A 23,253-nucleotide genomic window follows, 5' to 3' on the forward strand; every position below is an offset into this window, starting at 1 on the left:
TGAGTCTGTTGTTGCCATATTTACTCAACTATAAACCAAGATTTGGGGGCTTAAAAAAAGCCCCCCAAATTGGGATCTCAGCTTATAGTCGAGTCTGCAGAACATTTCTGGTCTTTTTCTCCTCCTTACCCCTCCTCCCACAGTGACTATGATTCTCCTTACTGCTATGCTTGCAGCTGCTTCTAAAGCTACCATTGACACAGAAGTACAGTAACTGAAAGCTGGGCCATTACTGGGCTGGGCATGAACTAAGCATGCTTAGGGAGTGTAAGTGTTGGTGGCTGGAGGTACCCTGCTGACTTCCTTGCTCCTGAGAAAGTACAAGGAGGAACGGGGTGATTCAGGCCGTGGATTTCTTCAGCTGGCAGGGCTTCAGCTACCCCACCAGCCATTGAACAGGTACTGCAGCTATGGAGGTGGCCTAAGCCCAAAGTGGATGGCCCAGGTCTCCAAGGCCCCTCCCCTCCCCTGTAGCTATGCCACTGATTGGCTTCAGCTACCCCACCAGCCATTGAACAGGTACTGCAGCTTTGGAGGTGGCCTAAGCCCAAAGTGGATGGCCCAGGTCTCCAAGGCCCCTCCCCTCTCCTCCCCTCCCCTGGAGCTATGCCACTGATTTAAGGCCCAATATCTTCCTTTCTCCTGCCTCCAGGTCCAACTATCTCTTCCTTCCTCCCCTCTACACCCAGGTCCATTATCTCTCTCTCCCAATCCATCCCCATCCAACACCTCTCTTTTTCTTCCTTCTCTCCACCCTCTCCATCCCAGGTCCATTATCTCTCTCTCTCCTTCTCTCTCTCTCTGAGCTAAACATATCTCCTTCTGTCTTCTCCCCCTCAGTTCGACACCTATTCCTATTTTCCCCTTCTCTCCTCTGTGCACAATCCAGCATCTGTCCCTCCTCTTTTGTTCCTGCCCGTCCACCTGCCTGTGGGTACCTCGCTATTCCTGCCTGCCTGTCCCCTCCCCCTCCTCCCCTTGAGGTTCTCTCCCAATTCCCTCCTCCCCCAAGGTGTTCTCTTAATTCCCTCCCTCCCTCCCCCTCCCTTTCCCACCCATGGTTCTCTCTTAATTCCGTTCCCCGCCCGTCCATCTGAGGTTCTCTCTCAATTCCCTCCCTCTCCCTCCCCCCACGGTCCAGCATCTCTCCTTCCCTGCCCAAACTACCGATGGCTTTCTCTCCTCCTCTCCCAACCCAACACGGTTTACCTTATCAGAAAGTCTTCAGCCCTGCAGCACCAGCTGTACTGAAAGGCTGCCTGTGGCCTGCACTGGGCCTTGCCCTCTGACCTGTCCAGTTCCCTTCTGATGCAACTTCCTGAGCAGGAAAGGCCCAGTGCAGGCCATAGGCAGCCTTTCAGTATGGCTGCCACTGGCATTGCAGGGCCGAAGAATTGCTGATAAGGTAAACCAGGTTGGGAGGGGAGGGAGCCTTCGGTGGTCCAGGAAGGGAGGAAGAGATGCCAGAACAAGCTCAGCGGAGAGAGGTGTAGGAGGGAGGCAGAAAGTGGGCTGCATGCGGAAGTATTAACCATGAGTAAACTTTTAAATCATGATTAATAATTAACACGTTAATTGCGGTGTTAATTGTGATTAAATGTGCAGCCCTAGTTCAGATAGGTACTGTTGTTAAATGTTTTATTGGAGAGGTTAAGCAATTTTAGAGCACCAATTTTATAAAACTAACTAGCCATTGAGCCCGTGAAAACGGGCTACTTTTGAAATGGGGGGGGTTCCGAGCCCCCCCCCCCCCGGAGTCGTTGCCGCCGCCCCTCCACCCGGCCCGAGCAGCACTGTAAACTTACATCAGCACGCAGCAGCAAGCACATCAGCAAAGCTGCCGTCGGGGCGGGCTTCCTTCTCTGCCTGTGTCCCGCCCTCGTGTGACGTAACGTTGGCGAGGGCGGGACAAAGGCAGAGAAAGGAAGCCCGACGGCAGCTTTGCTGATGTGCCTGCTGCTGCGTGCTGATGTAAGTTCACAGTGCTCGGGCCGGATGGAGGGGCGGCGGCGACTCCGGGGGAGGGGGGAGGGGGAGCGGTTCCGTCGTCAGCAGCATGCCAGTAGAGACTTCCCTCTCTGTCCCACCCCCATCATCACGTATTGAAGCGGGGGCGGGGCAGAGAGGGAAGTCTCTACTGCGCATTTGCGAGTGAGTACGGTCACTCGCCCTTTATATGTTTGATTGTTACCATAAACCCAGCAATTTTTAAATAGCAACTTTTATTCATCTGCTATTCTGAATCATACTGTACTCCCCTCAAAGACCATTCCATTTCCAGATTAATTGAAGGGGCTGGTGTTTTGCCCAGCACATAGCATTATAGTCCCAGTTTTAGGAATGTTACCTTTAAAGAGAAACCCAACTGGGGTCCCTACATTCGTTTGGGCAAATCACAACTCTCAGTTGCCTCAGGTGTATAAACCTAGATTGTAAGCCCCTTGAGCTACTCCTGAATAGGCCTGAGCTAAATCCTAAATCATTTTCCACACTCACCAACAAAACAAAACAACTCAAGAGGAGATATGTGTTGGGTGTCTTCTGTCCTGGTGAGTTTAGTTGATTCATCTGAGGTGTATGTGTGTGTGGTGGGGGGGGGGGGGGGGAGGGTCAATTTGGAGAATAGTGACCAAATAGTGGAGGAGTGGCCTAGTGGTTAGGGTGGTGGACTTTGGTCCTGAGGAACTGAGTTCGATTCCCACGTCAGGCACAGGCAGCTCCTTGTGACTCTGGGCAAGTCACTTAACCCTCCATTGCCCCATGTAAGCCGCATTGAGCCTGCCATGAGTGGGAAAGTGCAGGGGACAAATGTAACAACAATAAAATAGATACTATTGGAGATTCTACATGGAATGTGCCTGCGCGGCCACATTGGTGATCTGCAAGGGCCGACTTCTACATGGAATGTTACTAGTGGAATAGCAACATTCCATGTAGAATCTCCAATAGTAGCAACATTCCATGTAGAATCTCAAATAGTAGCAACAGTGGAGGAGTGGCCTAGTGGTTAGGGTGGTAGACTTTGGTCCTGGGGAACTGGGTTCGATTCCCACTTCAGGCACAGGCAGCTCCTTGTGACTCTGGGCAAGTCACTTAACCCTCCATTGCCCCATTTAAGCTGCATTGAGCCTGCCATGAGTGGGGTACAAATGTAACTAAAAAAAAATGCTGGATTTTTCCAGGTGTGACAGATGATGGACCACAGGGCAAGGCAGGGAGACAGGCCACAGCTACACGAATGAAGAAAAAAACAGAAGAAATGACAAGAAAGAAAATAAGTTTTGTAAAAAAAAAATTATTTGGGGGCAGATGAAAATGACATGACGTGGATGTGCTTTCAATTGAAATGAAAAAAAAAAAAGAAGTTTTAATGAAATTTCCTGTTTTATGTTGTTTGGAAAATAAAACAAAACAGCACCATAAAAAAATTTTGTTTTATTTAACATAGGGGCCCTTCTATTAAAGCTTAGCGTGTGCTAATGGACATTAACATGCAATAAGTGTCACATGGCTCATAAGCATAAAATGTAATGCATGATAAGTTTTAGTAAAAGGGCCCCATAGTGACATAATAAATGATGGCAGATATAGACCAGTATGGTCCAACCAGTCTGACCAGTAAAGTGGTCAGAGTTGTGACTATTGCTGCATGCAGGTAATGCTCCTCTCCCAGTGCCACTCCTCCTCCTCCACAGCCAACATTTTAAAATGCAAGGCCCCCTGTGGCAGCCTCCTCTAATCCAGCTGGGGTCTTCGACATCCAGATGGAGCTGGAGTGATCCCAGTCACTTCTACCCTGCTCAAATTCTGGGGAGTAATCCTATATAATAAAACTCACCCTCAACGTTCTGAGGACACTGACGTGACTGTCAGTTCCTGCGGGCACTTCCTTCCGGTTCGAAGGGTTCGTGGTGGTGAAGCCACCGAAATCGCTGTCTGGGCCCCGCCCTCGCATCAAACGTGATGACGTCGAGGGCGGAGCAATGGCGTCAGTGGCTTTACAACCAACAAGGACTCGGGAGATGAAGGTGGCGTGCGTTGACGAGGTCTGGAACAATGGCGGTCAGTGGCTTCACAATGCCGAAGGGGTGGATACGGAGGGGGGGTGGTTCGGGAGGAAAACCTTGCTAGCGCCCGTTTCATTTGCTCCAGAAACGGGCATGTTTTACTAGTCTGTTTATAAATCAAACTCAAGGCTTAGGCTCTTACCCTTTTTCTTAGGTTTCGCCACTGTTTCGTCTTCATTCATGCTTCTTACACTAAAATATAAAGATTGTTTCTGTTCGTTACGTATTTGTTTTCTGAATAGTACATGCTTATCCTTCTAACTTCATTCTACTGGAAATTCTCATCGAGTTCGGTCTGCTAATGCTAGTATTTGATTTGTTTTAAGAGTTTATAAACCAAGTTTATGAGAACTAAGCAGGCCAGTCCTAAGCAGTATACAAATACATTAAAAAAAATCTGAGTAAAATCACAAAAGCAAACAGTGAATTCTTCATCTAGTCATCTACTAACCCCAGCCCTTTACACATCAGGTCCACTCTAGAGCTTCAAACTTCAATACATCACCCTTCAGGCAAAAAACATATCTACTTAATCAGTTTCTCATTTTATATATCTCAGAACACTACCAATTACTGTAAGGTTTCTTGCAGTCATACTGGAAACAGCCTAGATTTTATTGTTTCCCTGAAGGACAAATAATTCAGTTCTGCCCTAACTGGTTTATCTTATCAGAGCTCTGATTAAAAAGGTCTAAGTTCAAACAATTAGCAATGGGCATACAAAACAAAGAAGCTTGAGAGGACCATAGATGCAAGACCCATGATCCAATGGTTATACCTGTTGACCTGACCCACCCTACCCTACTCTCTTGACATCCCCCCCGGACACCCCTCCAAAATGTACCCTCATCCTGGGCACCACCAGCTTTAAAAATGGCAATGCCAGATCCCTAGGTGTGTTCTACCTCTGAATCTTCATCAGTGGTAGCAGTGATGCATATCCACTGCATACATCGGCCCCACAGACTTCCTTCTGCCTTATCCCACCTTCGCTGACATCATTTCCTGTTTGCCCTCTGGCAGGATCTGCCAGCACAGGCAGCAGATATGCACTGCTGGTGCTGGCAACGAAAGTTCAAAGGTAGAGTGGGGAAGGTGGGTTGGGGGGGGGGGGGAATTGCTGGGCTGCCAGCAGGGCACAGATCCTAGATCCATGGGCAGAGGAGATGGGAGAGAGATGCAGGACAAAGGGAGAAGGTTTTGAAGGCCCACCCATCTTAACTCTGGGCCCACCCAAAATGGCAGGTGTGGCTACACCACTGGTCTGTCTCAGTATGGTAATGCTTAATTATTTGTTCAGTAATGATGCATTTTCCTTACTCTGTGTCTTCATTAGGTTGTGTGACTTCTTGCTCCATAGATGCTGGCTCTTCTTCAGGTGCTTCAGGGTCAAGCACATTAATCACCATTTGATTGAAGGAATTAGGGTCTGACAGCATGCTCAGTACTTGGTCTAGGACTAAACACAAAATCATGTCTTCAGTGCACTTTGTGTCCTGGCTATTTTCTTTTCATTGATATTAGAAATCACAAGCCATTACACCAGAGCATATTCTTGATTTTGAAAATAATCCGAGAAGGAAAAAGAAGCAAATACCAGATTCACCATGAGGGGCATAATCGAACGGGGCGCTCAAGTTTTCATGAGGGCGTCCTCGCAGGATGGTCCCGCGAAGGGGCAGGGGAAACTCGTATTATCAAACAAGATGGGCGTCCATCTTTCATTTCGATAATACAGTCAGGGACACCCAAATCTCAACATTTAGGTTGACCTTAGAGATGGTCATCCCCGGTTTTCAGCCATAATGGAAACCGAGGACGCCCATCTCAAAAACAACCAAATCCAAGTCCTTTGGTCGTGGGAGGAGCCAGAATTCGTAGTGCCAGGACACCAACCGGGCATCCTAGGGGCACTGCAGTAACATAACATACATAGTAACATAGTAGATGACGGCAGAAAACGACCTGCACGGTCCATCTAGTGGACTTCACAAATTGCTCCCAGGTGCATAGCTCCCTTACCTTGGGTCCTGAGCCCCCCATAACCCACTCCCCACTGGGGGAGCAAGGGGAGGTCATCCCCAATACCCTCCAATGGTCATCTGGTCAGTTCATGTACCTTTTTACGGCTTGGTCGCAAGAAAAAAATGGACCAAGTAAAGTCGGTCAAGTGCTCGTCAGGGACGCCCTTCTTTTTTCCATTATCGGCCGAAGACGGCCATCTCTTAATCACGCCCCAGTCCCGCCTTTGCTACGGTCCCGACACGCCCCCGTGAAGTTTGATCGTCCCCGCGATGGGAAGCAGTTGAGGACGCCCAAAATTGGCTTTCGATTATGCCGATTTGGGCGACCGTGAGAGAAGGACGCCCATCTCCCGATTTGTGTCGGAAGATGGGTGCTGTTCTCTTTCGGAGACAGCTAATTATGGGGAGCCCAAAGGGATGGGGAGAGTGCCCCACCAAGACTCCAAAGCACAAAACTTACCGGGCCAGCAACGTGCATTTTTGACCAGTTCCAGATGGTCTAGCGAGCATGGTCTTCAGCAAAAAATGCACAAAGGGGTTCTGCAGGCTCTTTTTCATTCACAGGGAATCATATGCAAATAGCTGATTACCATTCAAATGTGCATTCCGAACGATGTACAGAATGCAGCCCCTGCCTTTGCGAGGAACGTTTTACGGGAGGTCTGGAGCTGTTGTTAGTGTTGCCTGCATTATTTTTGGTGCCTGTTCATATTTCTATTTCTAACTTGTGATCCCTTGTTCTATATTTGGTGAAGGCCTGTCTATGTTTTGTGTGTGACCAGGAGGTGTATTTTCAAAGCACTTAGACTTACAAAATTTCGTGAGTAACCTATGGAACTTTTTAAGTCTAAGTGCTTTGAAAATGCGTCCCTAAGTCATTTGAAGTTGTTTTATGTATAGTAGTAATGGCGGGTGGGGAGTCTGGAGAAAGGGGGCATCCTCTTTAATTTCTGCCCTGGGCCCCAGTATGTCTAAGGCTGGCCCTGCTAGGGAGGTACACCACGATCAGCTTGAGAAACCGTATTTAGCAGCTAAACAAGTGAACAATATTAGACAGTGTATCTTTTTCCAGCTTGCAATGGATTCTACACCTGCAACCTCACCACTCCTACCTTTCAAAGTTAAAATCTCATTCAAAAAAAGACTGAAGAGCTTGGACTCCAACAGTGACGCAGGCAGCCAATTGTCAGTACACAATTTGGTATATTGTCTTAAGAAATCCACTTTTCTTTCCGGTGTTTGAAATATCTTCCCCCTGCAAAAGTACAGTACAAATAAATATCAATAATTCTCTCTCTCTCTTGATATCCTGATATTCTCAGAGTTTGTCTTTCAATTAGTTTTAACCACAGCTGTTCCCAGGAACAGCCTTTTTAAATTAGAGAGAGCATAATTATGCAGCAAAATATTCAAATCATGCAAAATTATACAAAAATAAATAAACTATTATGTGAAAAATTGAAGTAACAGTATACAACTTGCTTACAAATAGAAACAAGTACCTTAGCACACTGCAATAAATTATATATATGTATATTCCTGGATCCAGACACCGCAGACTCCTTAACACCCTGCTCACCTCTGACATGCAAAAGGGTGTCACACATATGCAGCAGCTGACTCAGGAGTTAGGCAGGAGACATAGAGGGGCATAATCGAACGGCGCCAGCCATCTATATGGCCAGGGCCGCAAAGAGCAGTCCCGAACCGTATTATCAAAAAAGATGGCCGGCCATCTTTCATTTTGATAATACAGTTCGGGCTGGCCAAATGTCAGAGATGGCCGGCATTGGTTTTCGCCGATAAAGGAAACCGATGTCGGCCACCTCAAACCCGGCCAAATCCAAGGCATTTGGTCGTGGGAGGGGCCAACATTTGTAGTGCACTGGTCCGCCTGACATGCCAGGACACCAACCGGGCACCCTAGGGGACACTGCAGTGGACTTCAAAAATTGCTCCCAGGTGCATACCTCCCTTACCTTGGGTACTGAGCCCCCAAATCCCCTCCAAAACCCACTCCCCACAACTCTACACCACTACCATAGCCCTTAAGGGTGAAGGGGGGCACCTACATGTGGGTACAGTGGGTTTTGGGGGGGTTTGGAGGGCTCCCATTTACCACCACAAGTGTAACAGGTAGGGGGGGGGGGAATGGGCCTGGGTCCACCTGCCTGAAGTGCACTGCACCCACAAAAAACTGCTCCAGGGACCTGCATACTGCTGTCAGGGAGCTGGGTATGACATTTCAGGCTGGCATAGAGGCTGGCAAAAAAGTTTTTGTTTTTTTTTGGGTGGGGGGGGGGGGGTTGGTGACCACTGGGGGAGTAAGGGGAGGTGATTCCCGATTCCCTCTGGTGGTCATCTGGTCAATTGGGACACTTTTTTGAGGCTTGGTCCTAAAAATAGATGGACCAAGTGAAGCCGGCTAAATACTCGTCTGAGCCGGCTTTCTTTTTTCCATTATTGGGCGAAGCCGGCCATCTCGTGACCATGCCCCCGTCCCGCCTTTGCTACCCTACCGACATGCCCCCTTGAAGTTTGGCCGGCTCCGTGATGGAAAGCAGTTGGCGCCGGCCAAAATGGCTTTCGATTATACCGATTTGGCCGGGTTCAGGAGATGGCCGGCTATCTCCCGATTTATGTCGGAAGATGGCCGGCGATCTCCTTCGAAAATAAGCAGGATAGTCTGCTTTCATTTTGCTATGTTTTTATTTCTCTATGATTCAAAGGAGTTAATTTACCAGTTTTAACTGAAATACATTATTTAGGCTTAATATTGGATGCTAAGCTCAGCATGACAGTTCATATATAAAAAGAGTGGAGAAATGCACATTTTAAAAATTACATATACTGGAAAGAGTGTGTTCTTTCTTTATCCCACAAGACTTTTTAGGGGTCAGTTACTAATTTGTTTTAAAGGAATAACACATGATTTTTGCCAAACATATGTTTAATGGCAAAACTCATGTGTTATTTTATCAGAACATGAGCTGAATAATGATAAGCAACATGTTAAGTACCTCATTATTATGCAGATTAGATAACACTACTACTGCTACTACTATTTAGCATTTCTATAGCGCTACAAGGCGTACGCAGCGCTGCACAAACACAGAAGAAAGACAGTCCCTGCTCAAAGAGCTTACAATCTAATAGACAAAAAATAAATAAAGTAAGCAAATCAAATCAATTAATGTGAACGGGAAGGAAGAGAGGAGGGTAGGTGGAGGCGAGTGGTTACAAATGGTTACGAGTCAAAAGCAATGTTAAAGAGGTGGGCTTTCAGTCTAGATTTAAAGGTGGCCAAGGATGGGGCAAGACGTAGGGGCTCAGGAAGTTTATTCCAGGCGTAGGGTGCAGCGAGGCAGAAGGCGCGAAGTCTGGAGTTGGCAGTAGTGGAGAAGGGAACAGATAAGAAGGATTTATCCATGGAGCGGAGTGCACGGGAAGGGGTGTAGGGAAGGACGAGTGTGGAGAGATACTGGGGAGCAGCAGAGTGAGTACATCTATAGGTTAGTAGAAGAAGTTTGAACAGGATGCGAAAACGGATAGGGAGCCAGTGAAGGGTCTTGAGGAGAGGGGTAGTATGAGTAAAGCGACCCTGGCGGAAGACGAGACGGGCAGCAGAGTTTTGAACCGACTGGAGGGGGGAGAGGTGACTAAGTGGGAGGCCAGCAAGAAGCAGATTGCAGTAGTCTAAATGAGAGGTGACAAGGGTGTGGATGAGGGTTTTGGTAGAGTGCTCGGAAAGAAAGGGGCGGATTTTACGGATGTTGTAAAGAAAGAAACGACAGGTCTTGGCAATCTGCTGGATATGAGCAGAGAAGGAGAGAGAAGAGTCAAAGATGACCCCAAGGTTTCGAGCTGAGGAGACAGGGAGAATGAGAGAGCCATCAACAGTAATAGAAAACGGGGGGAGCGGGGAGGTGGGTTTGGGGGGGAAAATGAGAAGCTCGGTTTTGGTCATATTTAATTTCAGGTGGCGTTGAGACATCCAGACAGCAATGTCAGACAAGCACGCTGAAACTTTGGTTTGGATGCAAGGTGAGATATCAGGGGTAGAAAGGTAGATTTGGGAGTCATCAGCATAGAGATGGTAGGAAAAGCTTCTGTTTAATTTCACAGGCTGGAAAAACAACAAAAGCTTTGAGTTGGCATTATTTTTTTCTCAATACAAATAATCTGGGGATTTATAAACAAAAGGTTCCTTTGTTTTCTGCTGCCCGTCTCGTCTTCCGCCAGGGTCGCTTTACTCATACTACCCCTCTCCTCAAGACCCTTCACTGGCTCCCTATCCGTTTTCGCATCCTGTTCAAACTTTTTCTACTAACCTATAAATGTACTCACTCTGCTGCTCCCCAGTATCTCTCCACACTCGTCCTTCCCTACACCCCTTCCCGTACACTCTGTTCCCTGATCAAAACGGGTCTAGCATCTATTCTGTTCTCTACCTCAAGTTGTGCCCAGGGTCCTATTCCTGGGGTTTCTCACCTACTGTCCCGGGTGCTCTACCAGCTGGGGCTAGAACCCTACAAGTATTTCAGGGGGTATGTGAGCCTGTGATAGAAGTGACCTCCTGCCTTCCATAGATGTATACTAATATATACTGTCACCTACCACAGAAAACATTTTTGCAAATGTGACATGAGCCATCCCTTCAAAGTCATTATTTTTTCTTATTTTTTTTATAAACTTCATTAAAATTCAGAAGAACCAACGTGAAGAAAAGTACATATTAAAGACAACACTCTCTTACCTGGCTTGGCCAGTGTTTTGCTTGCCCTGCTGCAGGTGTTCGGTCAAAACGCAGATGAGAATCAGGACTAAACGAGGGCCTCTAACGTGTTCTGTCTTCTGCTTGATGGAGTCAATGGTAGCTGAGAACTCCTCCACTACTAGCTGGTAAAGGGGCTGCAACTTGTAGGATTTTGAAGCGTTAGGCACAGGTGGAAAGAACCATAAATAAGCACTTTCCAACACTGTGAAAATAAAACAAGAATGCATCAAAATCCTCAATAAAAATTCAAGTTAAAAAATAAAAACAATACAAGTTAAAAAATAAAAAAAAATTCAAGTTAATTACACATCTTGTTACATACTGAAGAGCCACAGCATGTCATGTGAACAGAGTCGCAATTTTTGTATTGCTGCTTATATTAAAAAAATTAAACAAAAAATTCAAGTAAAAAAAAAAAGAATGCATTGTTATCCAAAATAAAAGAGAGCATGCATTGATGTGAAAGCATTTTTATCATAGCACAAGGTCCATGTTCTCAGGAGCAAAATTCTGTAAAAGGCTTTTCAAAAGGGTGTGTAAGCACACATAACTCGGCCCCGGAAAATATGGTCCAGCCTGGTAGCTCAGTGGCAGTTCTGCATACCGCCATGCAGAAAATCTGGATTCATTTCCCAGCTCAGGTCCTCCAGATAGGCTGGGGGAGGGAATTCCAGCATCACTCAATTTGTCCCCCCTGCCCCCCCTCTCGGCGGCTATGGGGATGAGGGCAGGCATTGGCACCTCTTCTCCTGTGCTTTCGTGTGAGCTTTTCAAACTACAAAAATCTGAGGGGGGGGGGGCTTATATGTCATGGCATTGGGGAAGGGTGCTAATGCGCTCTTGCACTCCTTCTTTTGCCGAGCACAGGAGTTGCACAGTAAGCGCAGATCTTGTGCGCATGCATCAGTTATGTTCCTCCCACTTGCTTTCGTTTTACTAGTGTGCATAAAATTTGCATCCCATTTGCTTTGGGCATGGGTGCGGGGGGGGGGCTAGTTTTTCAGCACCGTTCTTGAGCTATGGGGTGTTCGCTCTTGCCTCTAGCACCAGAGTTTTGAGCATTGGGCCCTGAGATGGAACACACAGATTGGAGAGAATAATATCGCCCGAAACCCAGCGAAAGAAGTATGTTGGAATTTAATGTGACAGATTTTATGCAGCGTACCTTTTAGCAATGCTTGGCGCACAATTGTCGATTCAGTCTTAAAAGTCGAAGCGTCAGGGACGTCGAAAGCATGTACAGTTACATCACCTGCGGGATCATCGGCTTGTCGCAGTGCAGGTGTCTTTAAAGAAAAAAAGAAAAAAGATTACTGGGTTATGAATGTCATTAATTACAGCGTGCAAAACCACATGCATTGTCTCCTTAGGGCTGAAGTTGAACATGAGAACGGTAAAGGGAAATTCCTACATTTTAGCTGGAAGGCTGAGAAGGGGCCATCCCCAGCTCATGAGTCAGAACTACACTGCAGCTTTACAAGCAGTGAAGCAAAATGCCAAGCGTGAGGCTGGCTTAGACAGGAAACCAATGTGCAGAGAGTATCTTAACCACACCCATTAATTATTTTTTTTTTCTGGGAAGACAACAGATATAAGCCATCATTACATTCCTCATGTAATATTGAATCAGCCTAACCAGGTGATCACGAAACAGTAAGGGGCTATCTATGACTTTGCAAAGCAATTTTCTGTTTTCTTCCTACGGTACTGGGGATCATAGTTCTCTCTAAAGACCTGGTTGATATGAGCAAAAATTATTTCTGCACATGTGAAGAATTTCACTTATCACTACACAGTATGATAATTCATTTATATGTAATGAACTGAAACTGTCAAGCAGTGGCGTAGCCAAGGGTGAGCTTGGGTGGGCCCAGGCCCAGCCACTTTGGGTTCAGGCCCACCCAGTAGCAGCATACCTATGATGCCCCACCAGCCGAAAACTCCCAACAAGTGTACCTCCTGCATACCTTGTAAGTAGCAGATCTTCACCTGCAGTGAGCAGTGACATACATACTGCTCGCACCGGCCCCACAGCCTTCCCTCTGATGTATTTCTGCCTAGGTGGAAACAGGAAGTTGCATGAGAGGGAAGGGTGTGGGGCCAACATGAGCAGTGCGTATTAGTTGCTGCTCGCTGCTGGTGAAAATATGCTATTTAAAAGGTATACAGGAGAGGGGGGTTGTTTGAGAGACCATGTGGCATGCAGGCGAGAGAAGGAGAGACCAAATCACCTGTGGGATGGGGCGAGGTTCTTCTGCCCACCCATCTTGGGCCCAGGCCCACCCAAAATTGGGTGTCTGGCTACGCCCCTGCTGTCAAGGTGTTCAACTTCTAGTCAGTTTCACATCTTAGTTTAACAGCATTCATTATGCAGAATCCCCTTTCACAGTCAGTACTGGAAGCTTGAAAAGTTCCAAAAACACTCAGCGGAAGACATAGGGCTATGTCTTACCGGTGCCCCCATTTCCTTCCTCCTATTGCTTCTGCTTTCCTACCATTAGCTCTTCCAGCCTGTGTGGGGTGATCAGAGCTGCTTGTTAGATCCACCGATCTGCAGTGACTGAGCTCCCAAAAAGCTGCTGTCTTCTGTAAGAACCAGATGGGCACATTCCTTGGCAGGCAGGGTGCCCGTATGTGCTAACACCCACATGTGCATGCTGCCAGCCTTCAAAAGACAGACCCCACATTACTGGAATAAACATTTTATATACATTTTTTGCCCTTTTCTATTGCCCCTTATCATAGTTCCCTTTAGGCTGTGCCTACTTGGACACTGATGATGGGTGCACATGTGTGCAGCTTAAAGGGATATGTTTTGGGTGGTAAAGTATCGGGCAACCGGGCTTACAGCTTCTGTTTTTAACAAGGCAAGAGACAGTAGTTGTCTGTAGGTACACCCCCTCTATGTGTTGTGCTATCCAGTCAGTATTCACTTCTTTTGTACCACAATCCAATCATACAGTAACTGCCCACGGTGATTTACCGTACAATCAGGGCTTTTTTTGAGGGGGTACTTGGGGGTACTGAGTACCGGCACCTTTTCCACTGTCTGCTAAACTTGACCCATGGTTCTCGTATTTTAATGAAAGAGCTCAGGTTCTACATACAAATTCTGCCTTGTCATAGATTCTATGACTGGTTGCAGGGGTCCTGGCTATTGTGGGGTGAGTCCTTCAATGATCACTCCACCCCTGAAGGGTGACCTGGCATTTGAGAACCAGCACCTTTTTTGCTAGACAAAATGCACTGCGTACAATGATCATAAAACCATCAAGTAATAAAATACAATTGGTTCCAAATGTCATAAAACATTTGATCAAAGGTATCATAAAATAAGATTGTAAGACACAAGAGAAATTAATAATATTAGTATCATAAACTACTCCAAAAGCCTTGTCATGGTTTAAAAACTAGTGTGAAAGACAAAACTGTATGGCATGGAATACCCCCGGGGGGGGAGGGGGTTGGCCAGTTTAAAGATAACCAGCTACATCGATATTTACACTTATCCGGTTATTTTTAAATCATGCTGACCACTTAAATAGCTAAATATTGGGCATTAACATTATCTCAATTCGATTATTGTAATGCCATATATGCTGGCTGTAAGAAGTACCTGTTGAAAAAACTCCAAACAGCTCAAAACACTGCAGCCAGGTTCTTATACAAAATCTCTCATTTTGAAAGTGCCTCCCCTTTATTAATCAAATTACACTGGCTTCCCATCAAAGCAAGAATCGCCTTCAAATTATGTACCTTTATCTTTCAAATACTACACCATTTATAAACTTACCTCAAAGGAACACCAAATATGAAGCAAGAAACTATCTCAGACTACACCTCCCAAATTGCAAACAAAAGTGATCCACAAAACTGTCCACTCTGCAGACTTCACTTACCTAGAAACCAAATGGTGGAACTCCTTACCACCCAAAATAAGAAATATACAGGAATATACCAGATTCCGCAAAATTCTCAAATCGTTCCTATTCAAACAAACCCTCACAAAGAACGACCATATCTCAAACAATTAATTATTACCTGAATTGGTTATTTACCATTAAACTTTCTCTTTGCCTCATGTACAATTTCTTATTCATAATAGATTTTCTAAATATTAAACATCCATAGCTATCCCAGTATGTTTATGATACTGTATTGTAAAATTGGATTCTTACAGCAAATTACTTTCTTATGCATTATTCTTTGTTATGTATCCTATACTATTTATTGTAAGCCAGTCTTCTACAATTGAACTCAAACTTGTTTGGGATGATGTGAGATATAAATGTCACAAATAAATAGCTGCTCTGTGCATGTTATGGACAGCTCTCGTACACGCAGACAAGCTGCATGTATGTGAGCTGGCATAGATTTTTGGGTTTGTTTGTTTTTATTCAGTAGAGGAGTGTGGTACATAAGTACATAAGTACATAAGTAGTGCCATACTGGGAAAGACCAAAGGTCCATCTAGCCCAGCATCCTGTCACCGACAGTGGCCAATCCAGGTCAAGGGCACCTGGCACGCTCCCCAAACGTAAAAACATTCCAGACAAGTTATACCTAAAAATGAGGAATTTTTCCAGTCCATTTAATAGCGGTCTATGGACTTGTCCTTTAGGAATCTATCTAACCCCTTTTTAAACTCCGTCAAGCTAACCGCCCGTACCACGTTCTCCGGCAATGAATTCCAGAGTCTAATTACACGTTGGGTGAAGAAAAATTTTCTCCGATTCGTTTTAAATTTACCACACTGTATTTACCACACTGTAGCCGTGTTAGTCCACTCTTAAGGTTATCAGTAGAAATCAAACAAAAAACATGGAAAAGAAAATAAGATGATACCTTTTTTATTGGACATAACTTAATACATTTCTTGATTAGCTTTCGAAGGTTGCCCTTCTTCCTCAGATCGGAAATAAGCAAATGTGCTAGCTGACAGTGTATATAAGTGAAAACATTCAAGCATTACTATGACAGTAAAATAGATACTATTGGAGATTCTACATGGAATGTTGCTACTATTGGAGATTCTACATGGAATGTTGCTATTCCAGTAGCAACATTCCATGTAGAAGGCTGCACAGGCTTCTGTTTCTGTGAGTCTGACGTCCTGCACGTACGTGCAGGACGTCAGACTCACAGAAGCAGAAGCCTGCGCGGCCACGTTGGTGATCTACAAGGGCCGACTTCTACATGGAATGTTGCTAGTGGAATAGCAACATTCCATGTAGAATCTATAGAAATCAAACAAAATAAAACATGGAAAAGACAATAAGATGATACCTTTTTTATTGGACATAACTTAATACATTTCTTGATTAGCTTTCAAAGGTTGCCCTTCTTCGTCAGATCGGAAATAAGCAAATGTGCTAGCTGACAGTGTATATAAGTGAAAACATTCAAGCATTACTATGACAGTCTGACAGGATGGGTAGGAAGTATGCATGGGGACATCAAAGCATATCATTGATATTCTAACAGGATGGGTGTGGGTAGGTGAGGGGTGGGGTGATCAACAGAGACATACAGCTTTATGGTTTATAATGGGCTAGGAACCCCAGATCCTTGTTAAGTCCTTTCTGTTGGGTGTTAAAATATTCAATCGTTCTGACTTCAAAGGTCTTACGTTCTTGTATGGTTTTAAAGTTACCTTTCAGGATTCTCACTGTGAAGTCACTGGTACAGTGTCCTGGTCCTGTAAAATGCTGACCAACAGGCGTGGGAACCCTACTGGCACCAGTATTGTTCATGTGATGTCTATGTAAATTAAATCTTGCCTTAAGCATCTGACCTGTTTCTCCAATACAGCATCCTTCGTTACATTTTTTACACTGAATGATATATACCACATTGGAAGATGAGCAAGTGAAAGATCCCTTTATGTTGAATATCTTTCCTTTGTGGATGACTTTGGGGTCCTGTGAAATATTTTGGCATAGTTTGCAACTGGATAAATTACAGGGAAGTGTGCCCTTCTGTTCCTTTTCAGTCTGTGATGGAAGTTTACTTCTGATTAGCTTGTGTTTTAAGTTGGGTGGCTGTCGGAAGGCCAGTACTGGTAGGGATGGGAATATCTCTTTCAGTAATTCATCCTCCTGGAGTATAGGTTGTAGATCTCTTATGATTTTCCTCAGTTTTTCCAGCTCTGGATTGTATGTCACTATAAGGGGGATTCTGTCTGTGGCTTTTTTTTTCTTTGTACTGTAGCAGATTTTCCCTGGGTGTTTTGAGGGAGGAGGCAATATTCTTGGAGATTATTTTGGGATTGTAGCCTTTATGTTTGAAGGATGCAGTCAGGATTTCAAGGTATCTGTCTCTGTCCCCAGGGTCAGAGCAGATACGGTGGTATCTTGTGGCTTGGCTGTAAATGATGGATCTTTTTGTATGTGAAGGATGGAAGCTGGAGTTGTGGAGGTAGCTGCATCTGTCTGTGGGTTTCTTGTATATAGATGTTTGTATACAGCCATCACTGATTGAGACTGTGGTGTCCAAAAAATTGACTTTTTCTGGGGAGTAGTCAATTTTGAATCTGATGTATTGAAGGCAGAATAAAATTGTTTCAGAGTTTCTTCACCCTCCGTCCAAATCATAAAAATGTCATCGATGTACCGGTAGTATTTTAGAGGTTTGGTCTGGTGTGTATTCAGAAATGTCTCTTCCAGCTCAGCCATAAAAAGGTTGGCATATTGGGGTGCTGTCCTGGTGCCCATCGCAGTGCCCATTATTTGCAGATAGATATCATTGTTAAAGTGGAAGTAGTTGTGAGTTAAAATGAATTTGATTAATTTTGTAATAGTTTCTGGTGAGTGTTGATGGTCCAGTGTGGATTTTTTTAGGAGTCTTCCACATGCAGCTATGCCATCCGCATGTGGAATGTTGCTGTATAGTGATTCTACATCCATCGTGACCAGAAGGGTGTTAGGTGGTAGTTGCTTGATGTTTTTCAATTTATTCAGAAAGTCTGTGGTGTCTTGTATGAAGCTGTTAGTTTTGTGTACGAGAGGTTTCAGAATTCCCTCTATGAATCCAGATATTTCTTCCGTGAGTGTGCCAATACCTGATATGATTGGTCTGCCAGGGTTTCCCGGTTTGTGGATCTTGGGTAGCATGTAGAATGTGCCCACAGCAGCATAGGCGGTCGGTGGCCCAACTGTTTGGGGAGGCTAAAGGGGGTGGGGTTAGGGGCGGGACTGGGGTTAGGGGCGGGACTGGGGTGGGGTTAGGGGTGGGGGGGTGGGGCTTACATCCATAATTGTCTGACAACACACAGAAAAAATAAGTAAAAATAAAAGTTACAATTAACACCTTTTATTAAATGTAACATAACATAGTAACATAGTAGATGATGGCAGAGAAAGACCTGTACAGTCCATCCAGTGTAGATATTACATATGTATCATATGTCAAAAAAAAGTGGTTGCTCAAAGTCAAAGCATATACTAACCAATGTGTTATCAATTATTAAACACTGCTATTTCAATCAATGGAAAATCCCAAAATGAAATAGTCACATTAGGGAAGTAACATCCGGCGACTAGACTGGTGCTATGACAAACTAAAATTAAATTAAAGTGTTGATGTTTGTCACCTCAATAAGGCCAACAAGGGACAGGTTACTTCCTGTTCCGGGTCAGAGGGAGCTGCAGGCTGCAGCGAACGCGCCAACTCAGCCAACGCTGAGCAGGCGCGCGCTGCGGCACCCCCCACAGCGGCGTGCACCCAGGGGGGGTTTCTTTCGCCGGGGGGGGGTGCTTTGGCGGGGGGAGCGTCCGCGCTGCAGCGGGGGGGGGGGGGGGGGGGTGCTGCACCCGGGGGGCGGGGCGCCGCCCCGGGTGTCCGCCCCCCTAGGAACGCCACTGCCAACAATCCCAACTGTAAAACACTACACACTATGCACAAACTTGTGCAAAAGCATACTCAGAACCTACATAAATATTACACTGGGCAGACCCTAACACACCAATATACCACCCAAACGGACAACATCACAGACTGTCAACAATATGAAACAAGGGATCATATCACAATTCTCGTGTACAGCCACAAAACATCCTTTTAGGGTGGATAGTAATCACAATGAGCTCCTTTTATTAACAACCAGATAGAGATAAGAGTTTTCAAATTTCAATTTTGGCACAGTGTAAGTCATCTTTATGACCTACTGATGCACTCAAGTCTCACACTACCTGTGTATAAAACAGGATACAGGAACAAGTTATCACCATCACCCACAGTTAAATGTGAATCTTCTTTCAGCATATAGAGTGGAGAAAAAAGAGGGGTTCAGTAATACCACCCAGCCAGCCCAAGATGATTGGACTATATAAGGCGTAGTAGGCCCGGCACAACATCATCTAGCCCCCCCCCCCAAAAAAAACCTCCATACTATATTAAATGGCCAAAATTAATATCAAAAATGGATTTGAAATGTCCTGAGGGTTAATAATGGACAACAGTGGCATAGGAAGGGGGGGGGGGGGCGGTGGTGCACGCCGCTGGGGGGGGGGGGTGTCGGCTCCGCTGGTTCCCTGCTCCCTCTGCCCTGGAACAGGTTACTTCCTGTTCCAGGGCAGAGAGAGCAGGAAACCAGCGGAGCTGACGCAGCTCCCAGCGATGTGCACTCGGGGCGCATCGGCCTGCCCCTTGCCGGTCCGCCGCTTCCCTATGTAAGTACGTGCTCCGGAGGGGGGAGTGTGCTCACCGAGGCGGGGGGCGGAGCAGCGTATCAGCTGCCCTCGCTATGGCACTGATGGACAAATATTCCTGTACCCAAAAAGTTGAGATCACACATCACAGTCTAAGTCAAGTCATCATCACAAACAATATAGGAAACAGCATTAGGGGCTTATAGCCCATTTAGTTATCTTTAAACAAAAGAGATGGATAAAAATACAGTGGATCCAGTGGGCGCCTATGAAGGTAAGAAATATCAGTGCTCTTCCAAAGTTAACTCTGTGTGCTAAGAAAATGGCAAACCAGTCCTGGTTTTCTAACAATGGTCTCAATCATGCATTTTATTCTAAAGCAGAAGGAACAGTAATAGTAACATCTCAAGGTGAGATCCAGGAACATCTAAACTAAAAGAGATGTGCATCATTGCATGAAACAAAGTATTTATTTTTATTTTGACTTCAGTTTGTTTTAAAACCCAGAGTCAGTCAACTCAGCACCTACCTCTGTCTCCTCTCTCCTGAAATCCAGCCTGTGCCTACCTGCCAATTTTTTTCTGGCAGGAAGTGGGAGGGAACAATCCTCTCTTCTTGTTCTTCTTCTTACCAGGCAGCCTTGAGCCTGCAGTGCCTTCCCTACGTGAGGCGCCCCTCCCGTGCGTTCGCGCCTATGCGGCACGGGAGCGAGGAGGCTGATTGACTGGCTGCCTGAGGGCGAGGGGGCGAGGTACAGGACCGCGGCACGCCGTTGAGAGCCCGAGCGGGCGGAACTACTGCGATCAGCTGATTGCATCGTCGGTGAGTCGGTCCGAGCCCCAGGCGGGTGGAACTGGGTTGCGTGTGTCGGCGTCATCGCGGGGGGGCCGTGCCGCGTGAAACTAGTGATGTCATCAGGCTCCGCCTCCGATCGTTCGGCTGGGGGAGGCTTAGCCTCCCCAAGCCTCTTATACCGGGCGCCTATGCACAGCAGGCTGGTTTGGTATGAGTTTCTTCAGGTGAGGTTGCGCTTGTGTAGGAAATGTTTTGATAAGGTCTTTCAGCTGTTTTGGGTAATCCTGTGTGGAGTCCTCAGTTAGTTTCCTGTAGTATTTATTGTCTGAGAGCTGTCTGTGCCCCTCTTCAATGTATTTTTGTATGTCCATAATTACCAGTGCACCTCCTTTGTCTGCGGGTTTGATGATGGGTTTGTTTTTTTTCAAAATCATGCTGGGACCCTGCGCTGTCTTGCGGGGGGGGGGGGGGGGGGGCTCCGCTGAGTTAGCAATCTGCCACTCTCTTCAGCACAAAAGGCAGGAGGAGGAAGGAGACAGCTAAGACACCCCACCCCCGGGTTTTTGCCTGTGGGCTCCGGGGTTCTCTTCTCTCCTCTGCCACCCCCCCCCCCCCGTGGGCTCCAGGGTTCTCTTCTCTCCTCTGCCACCCACCCCCCCATGGGCTCATGGGTTCTCTTCTCTCCTCTGCCACCCCCCCCCCCCCGTGGGCTCCAGGGTTCTCTTCTCTCCTCTGCCCCCCCCCCCCTGTGGGCTCCAGGGTTCTCTTCTCTCCTCTGCCACCCCCCCCATGGGCTCCAGGGTTCTCTTCTCTCCTCTGCCACCCCCCCCCATGGGCTCCAGGGTTCTCTTCTCTCCCCCCCCCCCCCCCCACGCTTCTTGCCAAGAGGCAGGACAAGGCAGTAACAGCAGAAGAACTCCTGCATCTCTGCCTGGCCTCGGACAGCTGAAGCAGGATCCTTTCCTTCCATGGCAGTGACCCACTGGCCTCCTAAAGCCTTTCAGGTTGGATTTTTGCATCTGCCCTCACTCTTACATCAAAGGTCTCATCTTTTTCTGCTCTCTCCGACATTTAAGACTGTGCGATTCGGATCCTTAGGACCCAAGTTTTACCTGAACCCAACCCACATATTTGGCGGAGGAGTAGCCTAGTGGTTCGTGCAGTGGACTTTGATCCTGGGGAACTGAGTTCAATTCCCACTGCAGCTCCTTGTGACTCTGGGTAAGTCACTTAACCCTCCATTGCCCCTGGTACAAAATAAGTACCTGAATATATATAAACTGCTTTGAATCTAGTTGCAAAAATCATTTCCCCTTCCCACTGCCATTACCTCCGCTGATAGATGAAGATTTAACGGGTGATTCTTTGCTGCTGGAGTCAGCTTTTTCGAGAAGGTAGTGGCAGCCTTACACTAGAGGTAATCTCGGCATTTTATCCTGTCACAACGCGACTCCTGGAGTTAGGGCGGTGGGAAGGACCCCTGCACCCCTGTTTCTTACCCGGGGAGGCTGAGCTGTCCTTGGTCGCCTCTGCTCCTGTTCACTGTGGGCTGCTGTCGGTTCTGGTCTGCTCTGATCCTCATTCCTAAGCCATCTGTAGGCAAAGAACATCAGGACCGATACTACAAAAACGCAGCAGCAGCAGCAGAATAAGACCTCCATTCCGTCCCTGAGAAGAGTTGCATCAACCAACCGTGTAGTGTCCGTCCTTCCTTCTTCCCTGTCACTCACTGATCGGATTACAGAGTGCAGAAATTACAGCTAACGAGTGAAATAAAGCAGACAAATAGCGATGAATGAGCTATTGGCTGGGAGTGACTCATACGTTATGGAGGCAGAGAGCCAACTTTAAGGTAAGGCAAGCTGAGAGGTGGCCAGGGCTGTCACACGACAAAGGGCACCGTCCCCGCCCTGACCTATCTATAGACCAAAGTGAACGCAAAAATGAAGGCACCCGTGGCTATGCCACTGAGACACCACCTAGATCCAGGTTTGCCACGGTTGATCTACTCCTGGGCAGGGACGTGTAGTTGGCAACCCTATTTTGAAAAGAAATTCATTAGCTTTCTCTCTCCCCCACCCCACTGACACACACACACTTACTTTTCTACATGCTCTCTCTCCTCCCCCCCACCCCACTGACACACACACACACACTTACTTTTCCACATCCTCTCTCTCCTCCCCCCACCCCACTGACACACACACACACACACTTACTTTTCTACATGCTCTCTCTCCTCCCCCCCACCCCACTGACACACACACACACACTTACTTTTCCACATCCTCTCTCTCCTCCCCCCCACCCCACTGACACACACACACACACTTACTTTTCCACATCCTCTCTCTCCTCCCCCCACCCCACTGACACACACACACACACTTACTTTTCCACATCCTCTCTCTCCTCCCCCCCACCCCACTGACACACACACACACACTTACTTTTCCACATCCTCTCTCTCCTCCCCCCCACCCCACTGACACACACACACACACTTACTTTTCTACATGCTCTCTCTCCTCCCCCCCACCCCACTGACACACACACACACACTTACTTTTCCACATCCTCTCTCTCCTCCCCCCACCCCACTGACACACACACACACACACTTACTTTTCTACATGCTCTCTCTCCTCCCACCCACCCCACTGACACACACACACACACTTACTTTTCCACATCCTCTCTCTCCTCCCCCCCACCCCACTGACACACACACACACACTTACTTTTCCACATCCTCTCTCTCCTCCCCCCACCCCACTGACACACACACACACTTACTTTTCCACATCCTCTCTCTCCTCCCCCCCACCCCACTGACACACACACACACACTTACTTTTCCACATCCTCTCTCTCCTCCCCCCACCCCACTGACACACACACACACACTTACTTTTCTACATGCTCTCTCTCCTCCCCCCCCA

The 23,253-nt window shown here is 46.8% G+C and overlaps 1 protein-coding gene across 2 annotated transcripts in view; it reads right to left on the reverse strand.

Moving 5' to 3' along the window:
• LOC115474261 overlaps nt 1-21,941 on the reverse strand; it is a 71,899-nt gene extending 49,958 nt beyond the window's left edge. For both annotated transcript variants that reach the window (XM_030209657.1, XM_030209655.1), the window contains exons 1-6: nt 21,811-21,941; nt 12,034-12,154; nt 10,848-11,070; nt 7,204-7,346; nt 5,388-5,526; nt 4,210-4,259 (exon numbers count right to left, since the gene is read on the reverse strand). In XM_030209657.1, the coding sequence (XP_030065517.1) occupies nt 4,210-4,259; nt 5,388-5,526; nt 7,204-7,346; nt 10,848-11,070; nt 12,034-12,154; nt 21,811-21,921 (787 nt within the window). In that variant the 5' untranslated portion in view covers nt 21,922-21,941. The remainder of the gene's footprint in view (nt 1-4,209; nt 4,260-5,387; nt 5,527-7,203; nt 7,347-10,847; nt 11,071-12,033; nt 12,155-21,810) is intronic.
• Between the last annotated feature and the right edge of the window lie 1,312 nt (nt 21,942-23,253).

Source organism: Microcaecilia unicolor, chromosome 7 (assembly GCF_901765095.1).
Source record: "Microcaecilia unicolor chromosome 7, aMicUni1.1, whole genome shotgun sequence".
In the NCBI taxonomy this organism is placed as follows: Eukaryota; Metazoa; Chordata; class Amphibia; order Gymnophiona; family Siphonopidae; genus Microcaecilia; species Microcaecilia unicolor.